The sequence below is a fragment of the Vulpes lagopus genome, chromosome 4, assembly GCF_018345385.1.
Source record: "Vulpes lagopus strain Blue_001 chromosome 4, ASM1834538v1, whole genome shotgun sequence".
In the NCBI taxonomy this organism is placed as follows: domain Eukaryota; kingdom Metazoa; phylum Chordata; class Mammalia; order Carnivora; family Canidae; genus Vulpes; species Vulpes lagopus.
Window position 1 is genome coordinate 125,545,561 of NC_054827.1, and position 14,361 is coordinate 125,559,921.

Consider the following 14,361-nt stretch of genomic DNA (forward strand, 5'->3'; position numbering starts at 1 on the left):
TAGTCCAGAGACCATACTTAAGAGCCGAGCTTCTTAATCTTGAGGAAGTTAGAGATCCCTGGGTGGCTCAGTAGTTTAGCGCCTGCCTTTGGCCCAGGGTGTGATCCTGGAGTCCCAGGATCAAGTCCCGCATCTGGCTCCCTGCATGAAGTCTGCTTCTCCCTCTGCCTCTCTCTCTCTGTCTCTCATTGATAAATAAATAAAATCTTTAAAAAAAAAATCTTAAGTTAACCAAACATCTTTAGGTTCTGTTCTATCTTCTAGAAAAGAAAATTCAGACTACACAGCGCCTAAAGTCCACTTTAAAAATAAGAGAAATAGGGATGCCTGGGTGGTTCAGTGGTTAAGCGTCTGCCTTCGGCTCAGGGCATGATCCTAGAGTCCTGGGATCGAGTCCCACATCGGGCTCCCTGCATGGAGCTTGCTTCTCCCTCTGCCTGTCTCTGCCTCTCTGTCTCTCATGAATAAGTAAAATCTTAAAAAAAAAAAAATAATAGAGGCAAAAGACTCAAAGAACTATATAATAAATGAAATAAAATTGGAATAGAGAAAAGCATGGCCCTTGGGCAAAAATGACATAGAATTTTAGTAACCTATCCAAATATTTCCATCTTCTGTGCTTCCACTATACTTTGTTCATAACCAATTTGTTGATTTTCCTGCCTTACTCACTAGACTAAGTTCATTAGGGTAGGGACCTTCTAATTATGGAATATAGCTATCTCTCAAATGTTTGTTGAATGAATAGTACTTTATCTCTACTACAAAAACTCTGTGAATTGAAGTTGAGCTCTGTGAGGGTAAAGACTGTTCAGTCTTACAATCCTCTATGGAATAGTATTCAGATGTTAACTGACAAAACTAAGATGTATTAAAAACATATTTAAAAATAGAACTTAAAAATGGAAACTATCATGATAAAAATTGTACATATAATTAAGTAAAAACAAACAAACAAACAAACAAAACCCTCAGAGGATAAGCTACCATATAGATTCTAAGATATATTATAAATACTTTATATTCTATTTACCTTAAATTCTTGCAAAGAAAATGTGTTATGGTTTAGGGATATCTTCCCAGGCTAATGGTTTTTGAACAGAAACAGACTATGACCCATCACAGTGGACCTATGAACTTAATTAATGATAACTATTACTGCCACCCAAATAATATTTCTCTCCATTCAAGGTTTATGATCCTGCTTTAGAGCAAAATTTAAAGTAAAATTAATGAAGTAATTCCATAGACACTGTCAATGGGCCATGGGCAATATTTAAGGTAAGAAGGGAAATACATAAGCAAGTTATTCAATAATTATCAGTGGCCACTAGGTAATCAACTGACAAGTGTTTATTCAAAAAAGCTGTGTGTATTGATAGTTTTAGCTTTCTTACTGAAATAGTGCAATGACCGCTAATAAGGCCCCTTATTTTCAAGTCTCTCATCATAAAATAAACTCCTCCTTTAGTAAATAACAAAACTATTATAAAACTATTAACTAACTTACACTTTGTTAAGCGTCAGCTGCATCTCACATGATTTTTAAAACACCAAACACAAAATAGCCTTGAGCAGGCAAAGATCACATGATATGTCAAAATCATTTTCTGGATTTAATGAAACCTATAGGCTCATGTTAAGAAAATACAGATAATCCCATTAAATAAAGTATGGGGATTAGAATATAACTTCTTAAAAAAAACCAACAAAACATAGAAACAGAAAGATACATATCTGATTATGAAACAAATACTCATGCATTTTTTTCTGAAATAAAGCTATTAGAAAAATCTGTGTTCATACAAACTACCACTGGTTTAAAAACTAAATGGAAATCCTGAAACTATTTTAAGGTAAACAAACACATCAAAACCAAGCAGCGTAGTACATATGGAAAACCATAGTAATGTAACTTACATTCATCACTACATGACTAGTTTGAGAAGTCAAGATGTTTCACAAAATTAAGAATCTCTATGAGGAGGGGCACCTGGGTCGCTCAGTGGTTGGACATCTGCTTTTGGCTCAGGTAGTGATTCCGGGGTTCTGGAATGGAGTCCCACATCAGGCTCCCTCTGGAGAGCCTGTTTCTCCCTATGTCTCTGCCTCTCTCTGTGTCTCTCATGAATAAATAAAAATCTTAAAAAATAAAAAAATCTCTATGAGGAAAAGTTTACCCTAACCTACTTTAAATATGAAAATTACCTGGCAAGAGTCAACTTAAATGGGTTTTCAGAAACTGAGATCACAGATTCCCACAGCAATGAATAGGCAAAACTAAGGAAAATATTGCCGGCAAAGCTACAATCAGTATATTCCATTCTAATGTTTTATTATTTTCTTAAACTTAGACATTTGCCTTAAAGACTTATAGAAACAACATAGTCCCAGAAAGACTGAAAAATATAGAAAGAACAAAGTAATCCTAATCTTATATAGGATAGCCTAAGAAATGCTGAAAAATAGACCAAGAATATTAAAATTATTACAACAAAAAGAACTTGAACTTAATTAAAAGGGACACTTCAATAGGATGCTATGTTTTTACTTTGATATATTCAAAACCCTGTCTCATTTCAAAAGAAGTGGTCAGGTAGAACATTTTCCTCTTGAAAATGAAGTATTCACCCAAAGAAAAGGGAGATGGATTATAGGAAAACCCTGTATTGTCAAATTTAAAGATATACCAGATGCTTTAACATACATTCTTCTAAGTAGGAAGATCAGCTTTTATTGTATTTTTGCGTTTCGTTTCCAATTTTCACTTAAAATAAAATAAACTTAAATTAGTATCATCCTCAATTCTAAGTGAATAGTGATTTTACATTCCTGATGCCCCCCTGCCACTGCACTGAGTTAGCAGAGGACATGCTACCACTGTCTTACTGCACATGTTGCGTTCAGCCTCCTACTCTCTCATATCAGTCTCTAGCTGTTCCACACAGATACTCCTTCTTCATCTGACTGCACTTTCACCTTCTCAAAGGCAAAGAATATACCAAAGGTAATATATCCTAAAGGTAATTAATACACTACCACATACATCAAAGAACATACATTTTTTTCAACTTCTTTTACTAATCTGAACCTTGACAAAGTGCTATGACAGTGGCTTTGAAAAAAAATTTTATCTATTTTTTTTTACAGGCCCCAACTGACTAAAAGTACACTAGTATCCACAAGGATTAAATGGAAAGGCAAGTAGAAAATGTGTAGTATAAGAATGAATCAAGTGCAGTTAAAGAACTGAATGCAGGATAAAAAACTTAAAAAGAAAGCATGGGTTACCTAAGTACAAGAGAACCTAGTCTTTCTCATTTTCTGTACGTGCTAACGGTTTATTGACTACCACTGTCCCAAGATTCATCTTATTTAAGAATCACAGTTTAAGGAATGTTTTATTAAATGAAAAATTAGACTTGGTCTGCCACTGTTCCTTGTGTAAAATGAATAAAGACACCAAATATATTTTTATGAGAGACCCGCATATTATCATCTATTGTGTTGTCACATAACAGTCTGAATATTAAAGACGGGTAGAATATAGCTTCAATTAATTCAAGGTAGTTTAGGTGACATGCTCAAGAACTTCCACAGGAACAAAAATCTAGAACTGAATATATTGATAATTCCAATCCCTTAGGCTAGAGGACAGGCCAACATCCATAAGGCTTTACAGCTACATTACACTTTTAAAGGCATTACGTTACTTTTCTTACAGAGAACTGATGTACTATATTAAACCTGTAAGTAATAATCTCAGCTACTAGTATATTTACTTTCTGATTTAAAATATTCAAGTATTAATAAATATACTGTAATCTCAGTATCTAATTGAAAATTTAATTCTGAGGTAATTAGAATTCATACATATCTGAGTATGACTTCTTGCAAGGGTTAACTAGCTAACAGCATTTTAAAGAAAAGTATTCTTAGCCTTAAGGAAATTAACACATATATCTAATATTCATTTTAAAGTCAGAAATGTATATAAAACTTTACCTTTGTTTTTAAAAAGTTTTAAATTTGAAGCTTTTCCAGAAGAAAATACTTAAAGGAAATGCCCAGCAACCTTAAAAACTTTGTATGCAACTGAATAAAACGAATCTACAAAACTATTTCTATCCTATTTGTTGAATGTGAAACTCATGTCTAGTTTTTGGTATAGATAAGGCATCAAGTATCCAGGTATAAGAGTTAAGACTCCAGCTCTAGAATTTAGTATATTTTAGATGCCTAATCAATTTGAAACTAAAAGAAATAAAAAGTTAAATGTTTTAAAATAATGTATTTGTTAACTGAGATTAATTAGTATCAAAATGCTGGATGTGATGAAAAAAAGTCAGAATGAAAATACTGCCCCAGATATTTAAGTGCTTAAGATTTTTCAATAATTTTAACTTTGCTAAACTGTAAGGAACTACCCAATGGTGTAAGATACCAATTGAAGTTTGTAGTTGTTGCTGTATTTTTAAGAACCTCAACTTCAAATACCTCAACCTTTTATGGAAAGATAGAAACACAGAACAAATTATGTATAATATGTACCCTTAGGGGCCTCAAAAGAGAGAACTACATTGCTTTTTAAGACCAGTTGGGAGGTGATACACTACACCTTGACTGCCTCAATCCAATTCCCCTTCTCCCCAATAAACCAAGACACTTGTATTCTAAAAATAACGTGTGTGTGTGTGTGTGTGTGTGTGTGTGGTGGGGTGGGGGGGCAGATGGTGCACAGGGTGGAAGAGAAATGGCCAAAATAGATCAGAGAAAATGTAAGAGCTGGCTAAAAAGGCTTTTCATAATCTAGTTCAAGGTTCTCCTTTTATAGATAAGAAAACTATGATCCAAAAATATGAAAGCCCATAGACTGTCACCTCTGATGTTACAAGGACTGAGAAAGAGGAAGATGGAAGATGGTTCAGGTTCCCTTCACACTCTTTTTCTTCACCACTCCAACTTCATCACATCACACCTCTGGCTCAAGGATCCGCAGGGAATGCCAATATCTCAGCAGTTTACCAAAAAAAAAAAGTTATCTTTAATCAATTTACCTAAAATCCTAGGTTATAAAACAGGTAAGAACAGAGTGGATTTGACTGAAATCTAAGCAGGAGTGCTGAGGCCCTCATCTTCCAGCAACCTAAAGGCCCTCCTGTAGAGCCCCGCTTACAAACTTCCCTTTCATTATCACCTCTATCTACTCTCTAGCACTAGACAAACTGAAATAATTTCAATAACCTCATATGCCCCACCCCCATGGTCCCTTTATGCCAGCTAATCTGTCTTCTTTCTTCTCCATAGTTAATATCCCTTATACATATCCTCTGCTTCTTCTTACATATGCTCTTCAAATAATTGTCCTTTCCTCTCTAAAAACATGTCCCTTGCCACCTTCAAAATGATTATTGTAATTTTCCTCTTCTACCATCTCCTAGGCATTTATATATTCAATTTGAACAACATGAAAAGTGCTACCATAAAAATGTTACTAATACGGGCTAACCAAGCCAGAGTGAGGTGAATAGAAATAGATGGACAGCTAACTTAAAATATTAACAAAACAATAAATTACACATTACGTGAGGTAACTATTTATTTCTAAGTGGTAGGACTATTTTGGTAAATAGGTAGGACTTGTCTAAAATAAATGCTAATGATAGATTATTGAAGTTACTGCTAACCCTGCAGATTCAAAAGCTATTTGCAAACATTATTAATCTATTATACAGTCCTTACTTGTAAAATCATCTCATGTTGATAAATTAACTAAGGAAAAGCCTTAGCTAAGGATAACATAGCTCCATTCAGTGGGCTCCCACAATGTCAAGTCTATGCTCATTCAAGCTGCAGCTCTGTAGTAAAGAATCCTCATGAAGGACTGAGTTTTCTATTTGTCCTGTAATAATGCTCATCACCGGGTACCCAGTATGAATTCAAATTTAGTCTGCAGGAAAAGAGATAGCATTTTGTAACCACAAAGGGCTTGAAGGTAATTTAAGACTGATTTCTAGCTTTTTGATCTAGGGTTTTTCTACAGGAAACATTATTTGGAAGAAGATAGTATATAAGAACAGTGACAAATTTTAGAATAAATACTACATATGAATTTTTTTTTTTAAAGGTAAAAAAATTGCAGCTAGGGCTTCTTTAGAAATACGTCTCAAGACAAATGTAGATTTGTAGATGTAGATTTTTGTTCGTGACAAAAATTCACTAAAAAATTCTGTAGAACACTGATGAAAATTCTGTAAAATTGAATGTTAAGTAAACACATGGTTTTGTCCCCAACTGAAAGTAATTCAGAAAGATAAAATCTGTTCAGTTTGACTGATGTCTAAAGTCAGGTGCTCTTGGGTATATAATTCCTTTTTCCAAAAACAAATTGTTTAGGAAATATAATTATGAATTACTTATAAATTTGAAAATGAAGCATTTCATATTAATAAGTGACATTTTAAAAATAAATTGCTTTAATGTTCTTTGCCATATGCTTTAAAAAAGTATTAATTGGAAAGTAAATAATAAATCTTACTCATAATACAAACACTAAACTCCTAGTCAAAATCCTGAAAAGTATACACTGTGCAGCCTACCTGGTCTATTCTGGATGTTCCGGCTGCAGTGCACCAACTATCTTGGAGTGAATCTGAGCCCCAAGCTGGTAACTGCAAACTAGATCTCACCTTCAATAGCATAGAAGTTTTCATCAGAAATAAGCAGTTCTCTTCCCCACACCCACCCACAAAAGAAAAAAAAAAAAAAAAGAAAAAAGAAAACAAAAACAATCAAAGTTCCTTCTAACTTGTATCTTTGGTCCTCTTAAAGGCCTTAGGGGGGAAAAGTTTTCATTTTAAATGGCTATAAAGATCTTTATTGCCCTATAATAACAGTAAAGCATTAAAAGGCCTGAAAAATATCTAATCATCATAACTATTAGGCCACATTTAGGAAAAAATAGTCATTGGACCAGTGAGGACAAATTTTAATTTGATGCAAAAAGCCCTAACATTATTTTGCCATAATTACAGCTGTACTAACTCTATCCTAATATATATTATATATATATATATATATATATATATATATACAGCTGATCAAAGGCAGATCTATGCACAATTACTTAACATTTTAGTTTACCTATATTGGAGAAGAAATTTATTTTGGTGGCCTACTAAAGATGAATAAATTCAGGCATTCTTGAGCTGCCAATTAAAAAGCTTCATGCATTTAAGAAATACAGCAGGTTTTTCTATATCTTATGAAGCTTCTTTCCTACTGTGTGTCTCAAGAATTTTTAAGTCTCAATTTTCTATATACATATGTATTTTATCCGTTGGCAATTAAATTATAGGTTTAAAAATTAGAGCTTTTTTATTATGTTTTAATCTGTTAATTTTACCATACTAATATTACTACCACCACCCAATTTCCTATTTTGAAAGATAAACATTAAAAATAAGACCATTTACATACCATTCTTACCTGTAAGGGTAAGAGTGTATTACTATTGTTGTCTGTTCTGAACACATTATCTTCGATCCAAGATTTTGGAGTCAGCGATGGAGTTGAGCGAGTAAATTTCGGTGGTGCTATGACATTACCAGAAAACGGTTTCTTCAATGGAGATATCTGATTCATAGTTCCTGGAATTCCCATGTTTCCAGTTCTACGATGATCTCTGCCATGCACTGCTCCCCACGACATACTTCCAGTGCCCCAGCCACTGCTCTGATGGTTGCTCCAAGGAGATTGTTTCAGAAGAGGCTGAGAAAAACACATCTGTTTAAATTACAGGCATTTAAAGAGTTTATAATTCAAACTCAAATTTACACCTGAGCTAAAAATATAATCTTAAAAAAAATCTCTAAAGGCAACAAAATATAACTTAACAGGTTACGAAAAGTAATAGGTTTGAGATCTTGCTATATGAAAACATTCATTTAATGCTAGATGGGTTTTCATCCTCTTGTCCACTTTAAATGATAATGGCTCAAGCAGATATTTCATAACAATTATTAAACTAGAACCACACAGTTACTTTTCTTTCCCTTCAAAATTATGTAATAATCAGAAAAAAAATAAACACTTTAAAATTGAAATTAACTTTGAAGATCCTCAAAGATAATAACCTACACTGTGATCTTAAAACAACCATATTCTGCTAGGCTTACAACTAAAAACATGGTCTTTAATTAATAAAGATAGGAGTAATAATAGGTGAGTTCCAAAACAAACTGCACTAATGCAACAGTGGATAATGGTAACCTTTGGTGGTGGTCTCTTGCGTGAACTAAAAACACCTTTCAGTACAGTGACAGTACAGAAAAAAAAGCCTTCTTTGTTTATTCAACTTTTTAAGATGTTTTATTCCAATTTTAATGTAGTTTCTTTTAAAGTGTTTTTGTTTTTCTTTCACTTAATTATCCATGAACAGTTAAGCAATTATCTGTTGTTACCCATAGGTGGATCCACTGAGATATACCAAAGATAAACAACTATATGCCTTGATCATTCTAGCAGAGATCTCAATAATACAAATCTCCATTCAGTTCATTCATTTTCAAAAGTAAATTATATTCCAAACTAGAACCTATAACCAAAAAAAAAAAAAAAAGGTAAGAATCTGCCAAGAGGCAGTAACTATAGTTTTTTTGAAAAGTATTAATTGCTAGCAATTATGTTGTCAATAAGCTTACACTAACAGTGAGCCAGAGGAAGTATGGACCATGCAGTCTCTCTAATAAGTTGGAAGAAGTATTCTTATCAGAAACCTCCTTCTTACAAGACAACTTAAAAACAAACAAAAAAACAACTGAATCTATGGTACCTATTTAAAAACATTCTTAAATTCCAATAAATTCATAAATATACAGTGCCCCCTCCACACAGTTCCAAAGGCATAGCTCAGGGACAGTGAACAAATCACTCCATTCTTGAGGGGCCTTCCTTTCCTTACTGATAAAGTGTTCAAGGTCTCTTCCAGTGATCTTAAAATTCCACATGACAGCTTGGTGACCTCCTAAACTTCACTGTGAGAACTATCTTCTGACAAAAAGCAGATTATCGTTAAATATGAATCATAACATAAGGTCTTCCAATGTTCTACATCATGGGTCTAAGAATACGAAAGTACCTAAAAATAATTACCTGTGGCAACCTACCAGTTTAAAAAAAAAAAAAAATGAAGACCCTGACACGCAAAAGATACCCTCTAGGGGTTGTGGAAACCATGGGAAAGTGGAACATTATTTCAGAATTCCGTATTTCAATCCTCGTAGGCCACATTCTCATTTTTCGGGGAGACACCAGTAATCCAAAATTAAAAAAAAAAAAAAAAACTTAACTGTTACTCTGGTTAATTCAAATAAACTCGGAAGTGTTACTTTGGTTAGACAGTATTCATCTTTCAAAAGGTGAGCTCTTGAAAACTTCAACTGGTCAATGGAAAAAGTTATAGGAGTAAGCAGGCACTGGTTAAGGTCCAATTTTGCTTGTCTCTCGATCCTCAATCACGAAAATGACCTTAAACATACTAATCACTACAATAAATGCTGACTGGATCGGAAAAGAACAAAATAGTCTTTCAATGTCAATTAACCAACCCAGAGGTCATTCAAACACTGTATTGAGAAGATAACAAAATAGAGCTTGAATCAGAAATGACCCGGATGAATTAAAAAAACAAAAAACAAAACAAAAAAAACCCCTGCCGAGTGTGATTTCATGATCGCATTACCGCAGGTAAAACAGACAAACCCCATCATTCAAGAAAAGGTTAAGGCCACCGAAACACGCCGGGAGTCCTCCTCCCTCCGAGGTCGCACACGAATCCCGGGCTCAAGTTTAGTTTGGTCTCAAAACGCCACAGAATATTCGTCACGCACGAAGAGGCGCAGAGACCCGGTGTCGGGCCTCCGGGCGCGGCTCCACAGCCGTCTGACAGGTCCGCCCTGACGGCGCCCGCGGCGCCTCGGCCGCTGCTCTCCCGGCGCGGGGGACCGGAACGCAGCGGCCGGCGGGCGAGCGGGCGGGCGGGCGAGCGGGCGAGCGGGCGAGCGGGCGAGCGGGCGGGCGGCCCGGCGGCCATCGCCTGCCCCGCCAGACCCCGCGCCGGCCGGTGCGCCGTGAGCCGGGCTCGACCCGAGAGCGCCTCTCCGCCGGTCCCCACTGGACGACGGGGAAGAGTCCCCGGCGCCCCGCACGCACCGTCCGCGCCGTTCCGGTTCCTCCTTCCCGAGTTCGCCTCCCTCGGCCGCCGCCCGGGCCCGCCCGTCCTCGCCGCGTCCCTCGGGCTGGCGGGCCGCGGACCGCGGGCCTCCTACGCCAGCCAGGGGCGCCCGCCGCGGGGGACTGCCGAGCCGCCCCACCCGCCGCCGCCGCCCTCGGCCCGGGCGCCATTCGGCCGCGGCCCCAGCCCCCACCGCCGCGCCGGGCGTTCGTTCGAGGGGGCGCCCGGCCCGGGCGGCTCCCAGCACCAGCCCCCGGCCCGAGCCTCGCAGCCCCGCAGCCCCGCAGCCCACGGCGGCCGCTGCCCGCCCGCCCGCCCGTCCCGCCGGGGGCCGGTGTCCCCGCGTCCCGTCAGCCTTCTCCGCCCTCTCGGTCCCGCTCGCCCTCGGGCGAGCGGCCCTCGCCGCCCCGGTCCCCAGCCCCGCGGCGCAGCCCGGCCGCCGCCTGCCGTACCTGGTGGTGGTTGTAGGAGTTCCTCTGCTGCAGGAAGGCGGCGGCCGCCGCCTGGTGCTGCTGCTGGAGCTGCGGGCTGACGGGCGACCTGCGGCTCTGCGGCTGCTGCTGCGCCGCGGGCGGCGGGGGCTGCTGCTGAGGTAAATTCATGGCGGGCGGCGGCGGCGGGGGCACTGCGGCCGCCGAGAAGGGGCCGCCGAAGCCGCCGCCGCCGCCGCCGCCGCCGCCGCTCGCCGGCACGCTGAGTCCCGCGCAGCCGTGCGGGGACACGGGCGAGAAGCTCGGGAAGAAGGCCGGGTTCATGGACGACGGCAGCCCGGGGTAGAAGCCGTTCTCCGAATCGGGGCTGGGCGGCGGCATGGCGCTGAGCGAGCCTCCGCCGCCGCCGCCGCCGCCGCCGCCGCCCGGGGTGGCGGCCGAGGAGCCGGGCTGCTGCGGCTGGGGCTGCGGCGGCTGCTGGGGCTGCGGCGGCTGCTGCTGCTGCGGCGGCGGCGGCGGCTGGGGCTGGGGCGGCGGCGGCGGCGACGCGGTCTGCACCGACCAGGGGGTGCCGAAGCCGGGCAGCGGCGGCGGCGACGCGGAGCCGCCTCCCCCTCCGCCTCCGGGGGGCCCCCCGCCCCCGCCGCCGCCGCCCGGGTGCGGAAGGTCCGGGCTCTGCAGGCTGCTGAAGGCGCCCGCGCCGAGCGCCCCGCCGGGCAGGAGGTTACTGGGACTGTTGAGCAGAGGGTGGTTGGGGGACTCCATGGAGCCCGGCGCGGGGTTCACCGGCGGCGTCGAGGGGGCCAAGCCCGCATTGGGGGGCTCGGCGGCGCTGCCCTCGCCCGCGGCCGGGGTCTTGCGAGGGCTGCCCGCGCCTCCGTGGCGGCGCCGCGGGGCTGCGGGCGGTGAGGGCTGGAGCTGCGGGAGCGGGGGCAGGTCGGCCGGGCGCTGCCGCGGGGCGAAGTCCTGCGGCGGGAGGTGCTGCGGGTGCGGTACGCTGAACGGCGGCTGCGGCGGCGGCGGCGGCTGTGGCTGTGGCTGCGGGCGCTGGGCGAGCTGCGCCGGCTGGAGGAGCGGGCCGGGCGGCGGCGGCGGCGGCGGCGGCGGCGGGCTGAACCGGCCGGGGCAGTGGAGCGACGGCGGCGGCGGCGGCGGCTTCGAGTCCGGAGGGTGGGGACGGTGGGGAGGGCTGAACTCTTTCCTCTTCTGGCTGCTCAGCTGCTGCTGCTGCCGCTTACTGAAGTCCTGCGGGGAGGAGGTGCGGCAGCAGCAGCAGGAGGAGGCGGAGGAGGAGGAGGGGTGGTGCAGACTCGGTTTGAAGTCCTGGGAGGGGAGGAGGTGGGTCACACCCGCGTTCGTGCCGCCGCCGGGGTGGTGGTTGGGGAGTTTCTCCGCGGCCGCCGCCCCCGAGAGCGGCCGCGCCGGCTGCTGTGTCAGCCCCAGCAGCAGCTCATCCTGCATGGTCTGCTGATGCGCCAGGAACGGGGAGGAAGAGGAAGCGGCGGCGGCGGCGGCGGCCGAGCTGCCCGCGCCGCCGCAGCCGAGAGGGATGGGAAAGGGGGAGGCGGCCTCCGAGATGCCGGTGACAGGCAACGGCGGCGGCGAGAGCGGGCCGAAGGGCGTGGCGGAGGGCTGCGGGGCGGCGGCCGCGGCGTAGGGCCGGGACGCGCCGCCGCCGCCGCCGCCGCCGCCGCCGCCGCCACCGCCGCCGCCCAGGGGCCCGGGGCTGCCGCCTCGGAGCGGGGCGGCCTGCAGCACCCCAAGCCCCAAGTCCCTCATTTATGAGGCCGGCGGCGGCGGGAGGGGACGCGCCCCGTCCGCCGCCCCGCCTAGGAAGCCGCCGGACCTGGGGCGGCGCGGCCGTGGTGGAAGGAGGGGGAAACCAGTGAGAGGGACACCGTGACTGAGCCAGGGGCACCTACTTCGGCCCCGCCACCCCTCGCGGCAGTCACCGCCGCCTCCCGAGACCGGCTCGGGTACCGCCGCCACCGCCGCCGCCGCCGCCCTCGCCGCTTAAGAACTCCGGAACGTGCGTCAGCGCCACCTCACAATCGCACCGCCCCCCGCGGTGCGTCCTGGCACGCGCGGGCGCGAGGCCTCCGCGCCCCCGCGGCCCCGCCCCCGCCCCGCCCCGCCCCTCATTAGTATGCAGGCCCGGGCGGGGGCGCGCTCGTGCTCCTCGGGGCCCGGCGAGGGCCAGGGCCGGGGAGCGCGGGAGCGAGCGGCGCGCCTCCTCGGCTCCCTTCGGCGTCCCGGGGAAAGGGGAGGCCGGTGGCGGGAGCGGGCGGTCGGCTCGGGCCTGAGCCCCCGCGGCGCGCGCACCAGGGCGAGCGTGCGCGGGCGGCGCCGACGGTTCCTGGGCAACGGCCCCTCCCGGCCGGGTTCCGCGCGGAGACTGCCCTTCGGTCGCACGCGCTCCGCCCCGGCCCCGGCCCCGGCGCCCTCGCGGCCCCGCCCCCTTCCTGTCACCTCGGTCCCGCCCTCGGTCACATGAGGCTTGGCTGGTGGGACGCGGGCTTCCCGGGGAAACTGAGGCCGGGGGCGGCTCCTGGGAGTGGCTGCGGCCGTGGCGGTCGCTCTGCGAGCGGAGCGGGGACGCCGGCCCTTCCCGCCCTTGAGGCTCAGCGCGGGGCCCTTAGGCCGGCCGGGGGTGCGGACGGGCGGGCGCTGCCCGCTTTGCAGACCGCCCAGCGCCGCCCCAGCTTGCAGCCCTCCTTCCTCCTCGCCCTAGAGAGCGCCTTCCCGGGCGTGTTTCTGGTTTGGGCTCCTCGCGCTGCCTGCTGTCGGGGACCTTGCTGCCGCCGCGTGACGGCGTTTTCTGCGGGGCAGACGTGAAGCCCTGGCGGTACAGCCCGCGCTTTCGCTTCGCCCGCGAGGAGCAAAGTCCCGGGAGCCCAAGCCGGCTCCATGTGGTTGTCTGCACACGCAGATGCGTGAAGTAGGTTCGCAGGCGAGCTCCCCTGGTAACCCTGGGCCAGCTCCCAGCCTCAGTAGTTCATGAGAACCGTGGAGTGTGCCGTCCTCAGGACCGCCTGGTGTGGGGCTCCCCTGGCCCTACCCCCCCCTCCCGCCCCAGGGAGACTCGAATTTAAACATTTCCTAAGCTTTATGAGTCTTCAAGGGAGATTTCTCACATCAGGGGAAAAAAAGGAGGTTCTGACTCAGCAACAGACTTGTTGAGGCTTGCAGAATGGAAGGGGAGAGAGCTTTCCGCGGTGGAGCTCTTGTTGAAAGCAATAGAAGAGGAACTAATCCTGTGTATTTCCTTTTTTTTTTTAAAGAAACATTTAACATAGAGAAAAAAAATTATGTGAGGGTCTACATAAAAACAGAATAATCCTGTTTTGCAATTTTAACTTTTTCTTGGCACTTAAGAGAAGTGAAACTATTGGAAAAAAAAAAAAAGTCCTAGAATTCAGACTAATCCTAAAAGCAAGAGAGGATGTCCAGACTACTTGATTTTTTTTAAGTTATTATTTTTTTTTGGGGGGGGGGGCTGAGATACGGTTGACCTATAACATCGTATTGGTTTTAGGTGAACAACAAAATGATTTGATTGGTCTATATGTTGGGAAGTAATTATCACAATAAGTTTAGTTAACATCCGTCACTGCACAGAGTAACAATTTTTTTTTCTTGCAAGACTCTACTGGATATTGATTTACAACTGGAGTGAGATTGGTGTTCTAGCTTAAA

At 46.0% G+C, this 14,361-nt stretch overlaps 1 protein-coding gene across 11 annotated transcripts in view; it reads right to left on the reverse strand.

The window, feature by feature from the left end:
* The window catches only part of CPEB2 (cytoplasmic polyadenylation element binding protein 2), a 67,823-nt gene extending 55,112 nt beyond the window's left edge, over positions 1–12,711 (reverse strand). For 3 of the 11 annotated variants that reach the window (XM_041751648.1, XM_041751646.1, XM_041751644.1), the window contains exons 1-3: positions 10,687–12,711; positions 7,480–7,770; positions 6,600–6,689 (exon numbers count right to left, since the gene is read on the reverse strand). In XM_041751648.1, the coding sequence (XP_041607582.1) occupies positions 6,600–6,689; positions 7,480–7,770; positions 10,687–12,444 (2,139 nt within the window). In that variant the 5' untranslated portion in view covers positions 12,445–12,711. The other 8 variants (XM_041751654.1, XM_041751653.1, XM_041751651.1 and 5 more) reach the window with 4 other exon arrangements.
* Between the last annotated feature and the right edge of the window lie 1,650 nt (positions 12,712–14,361).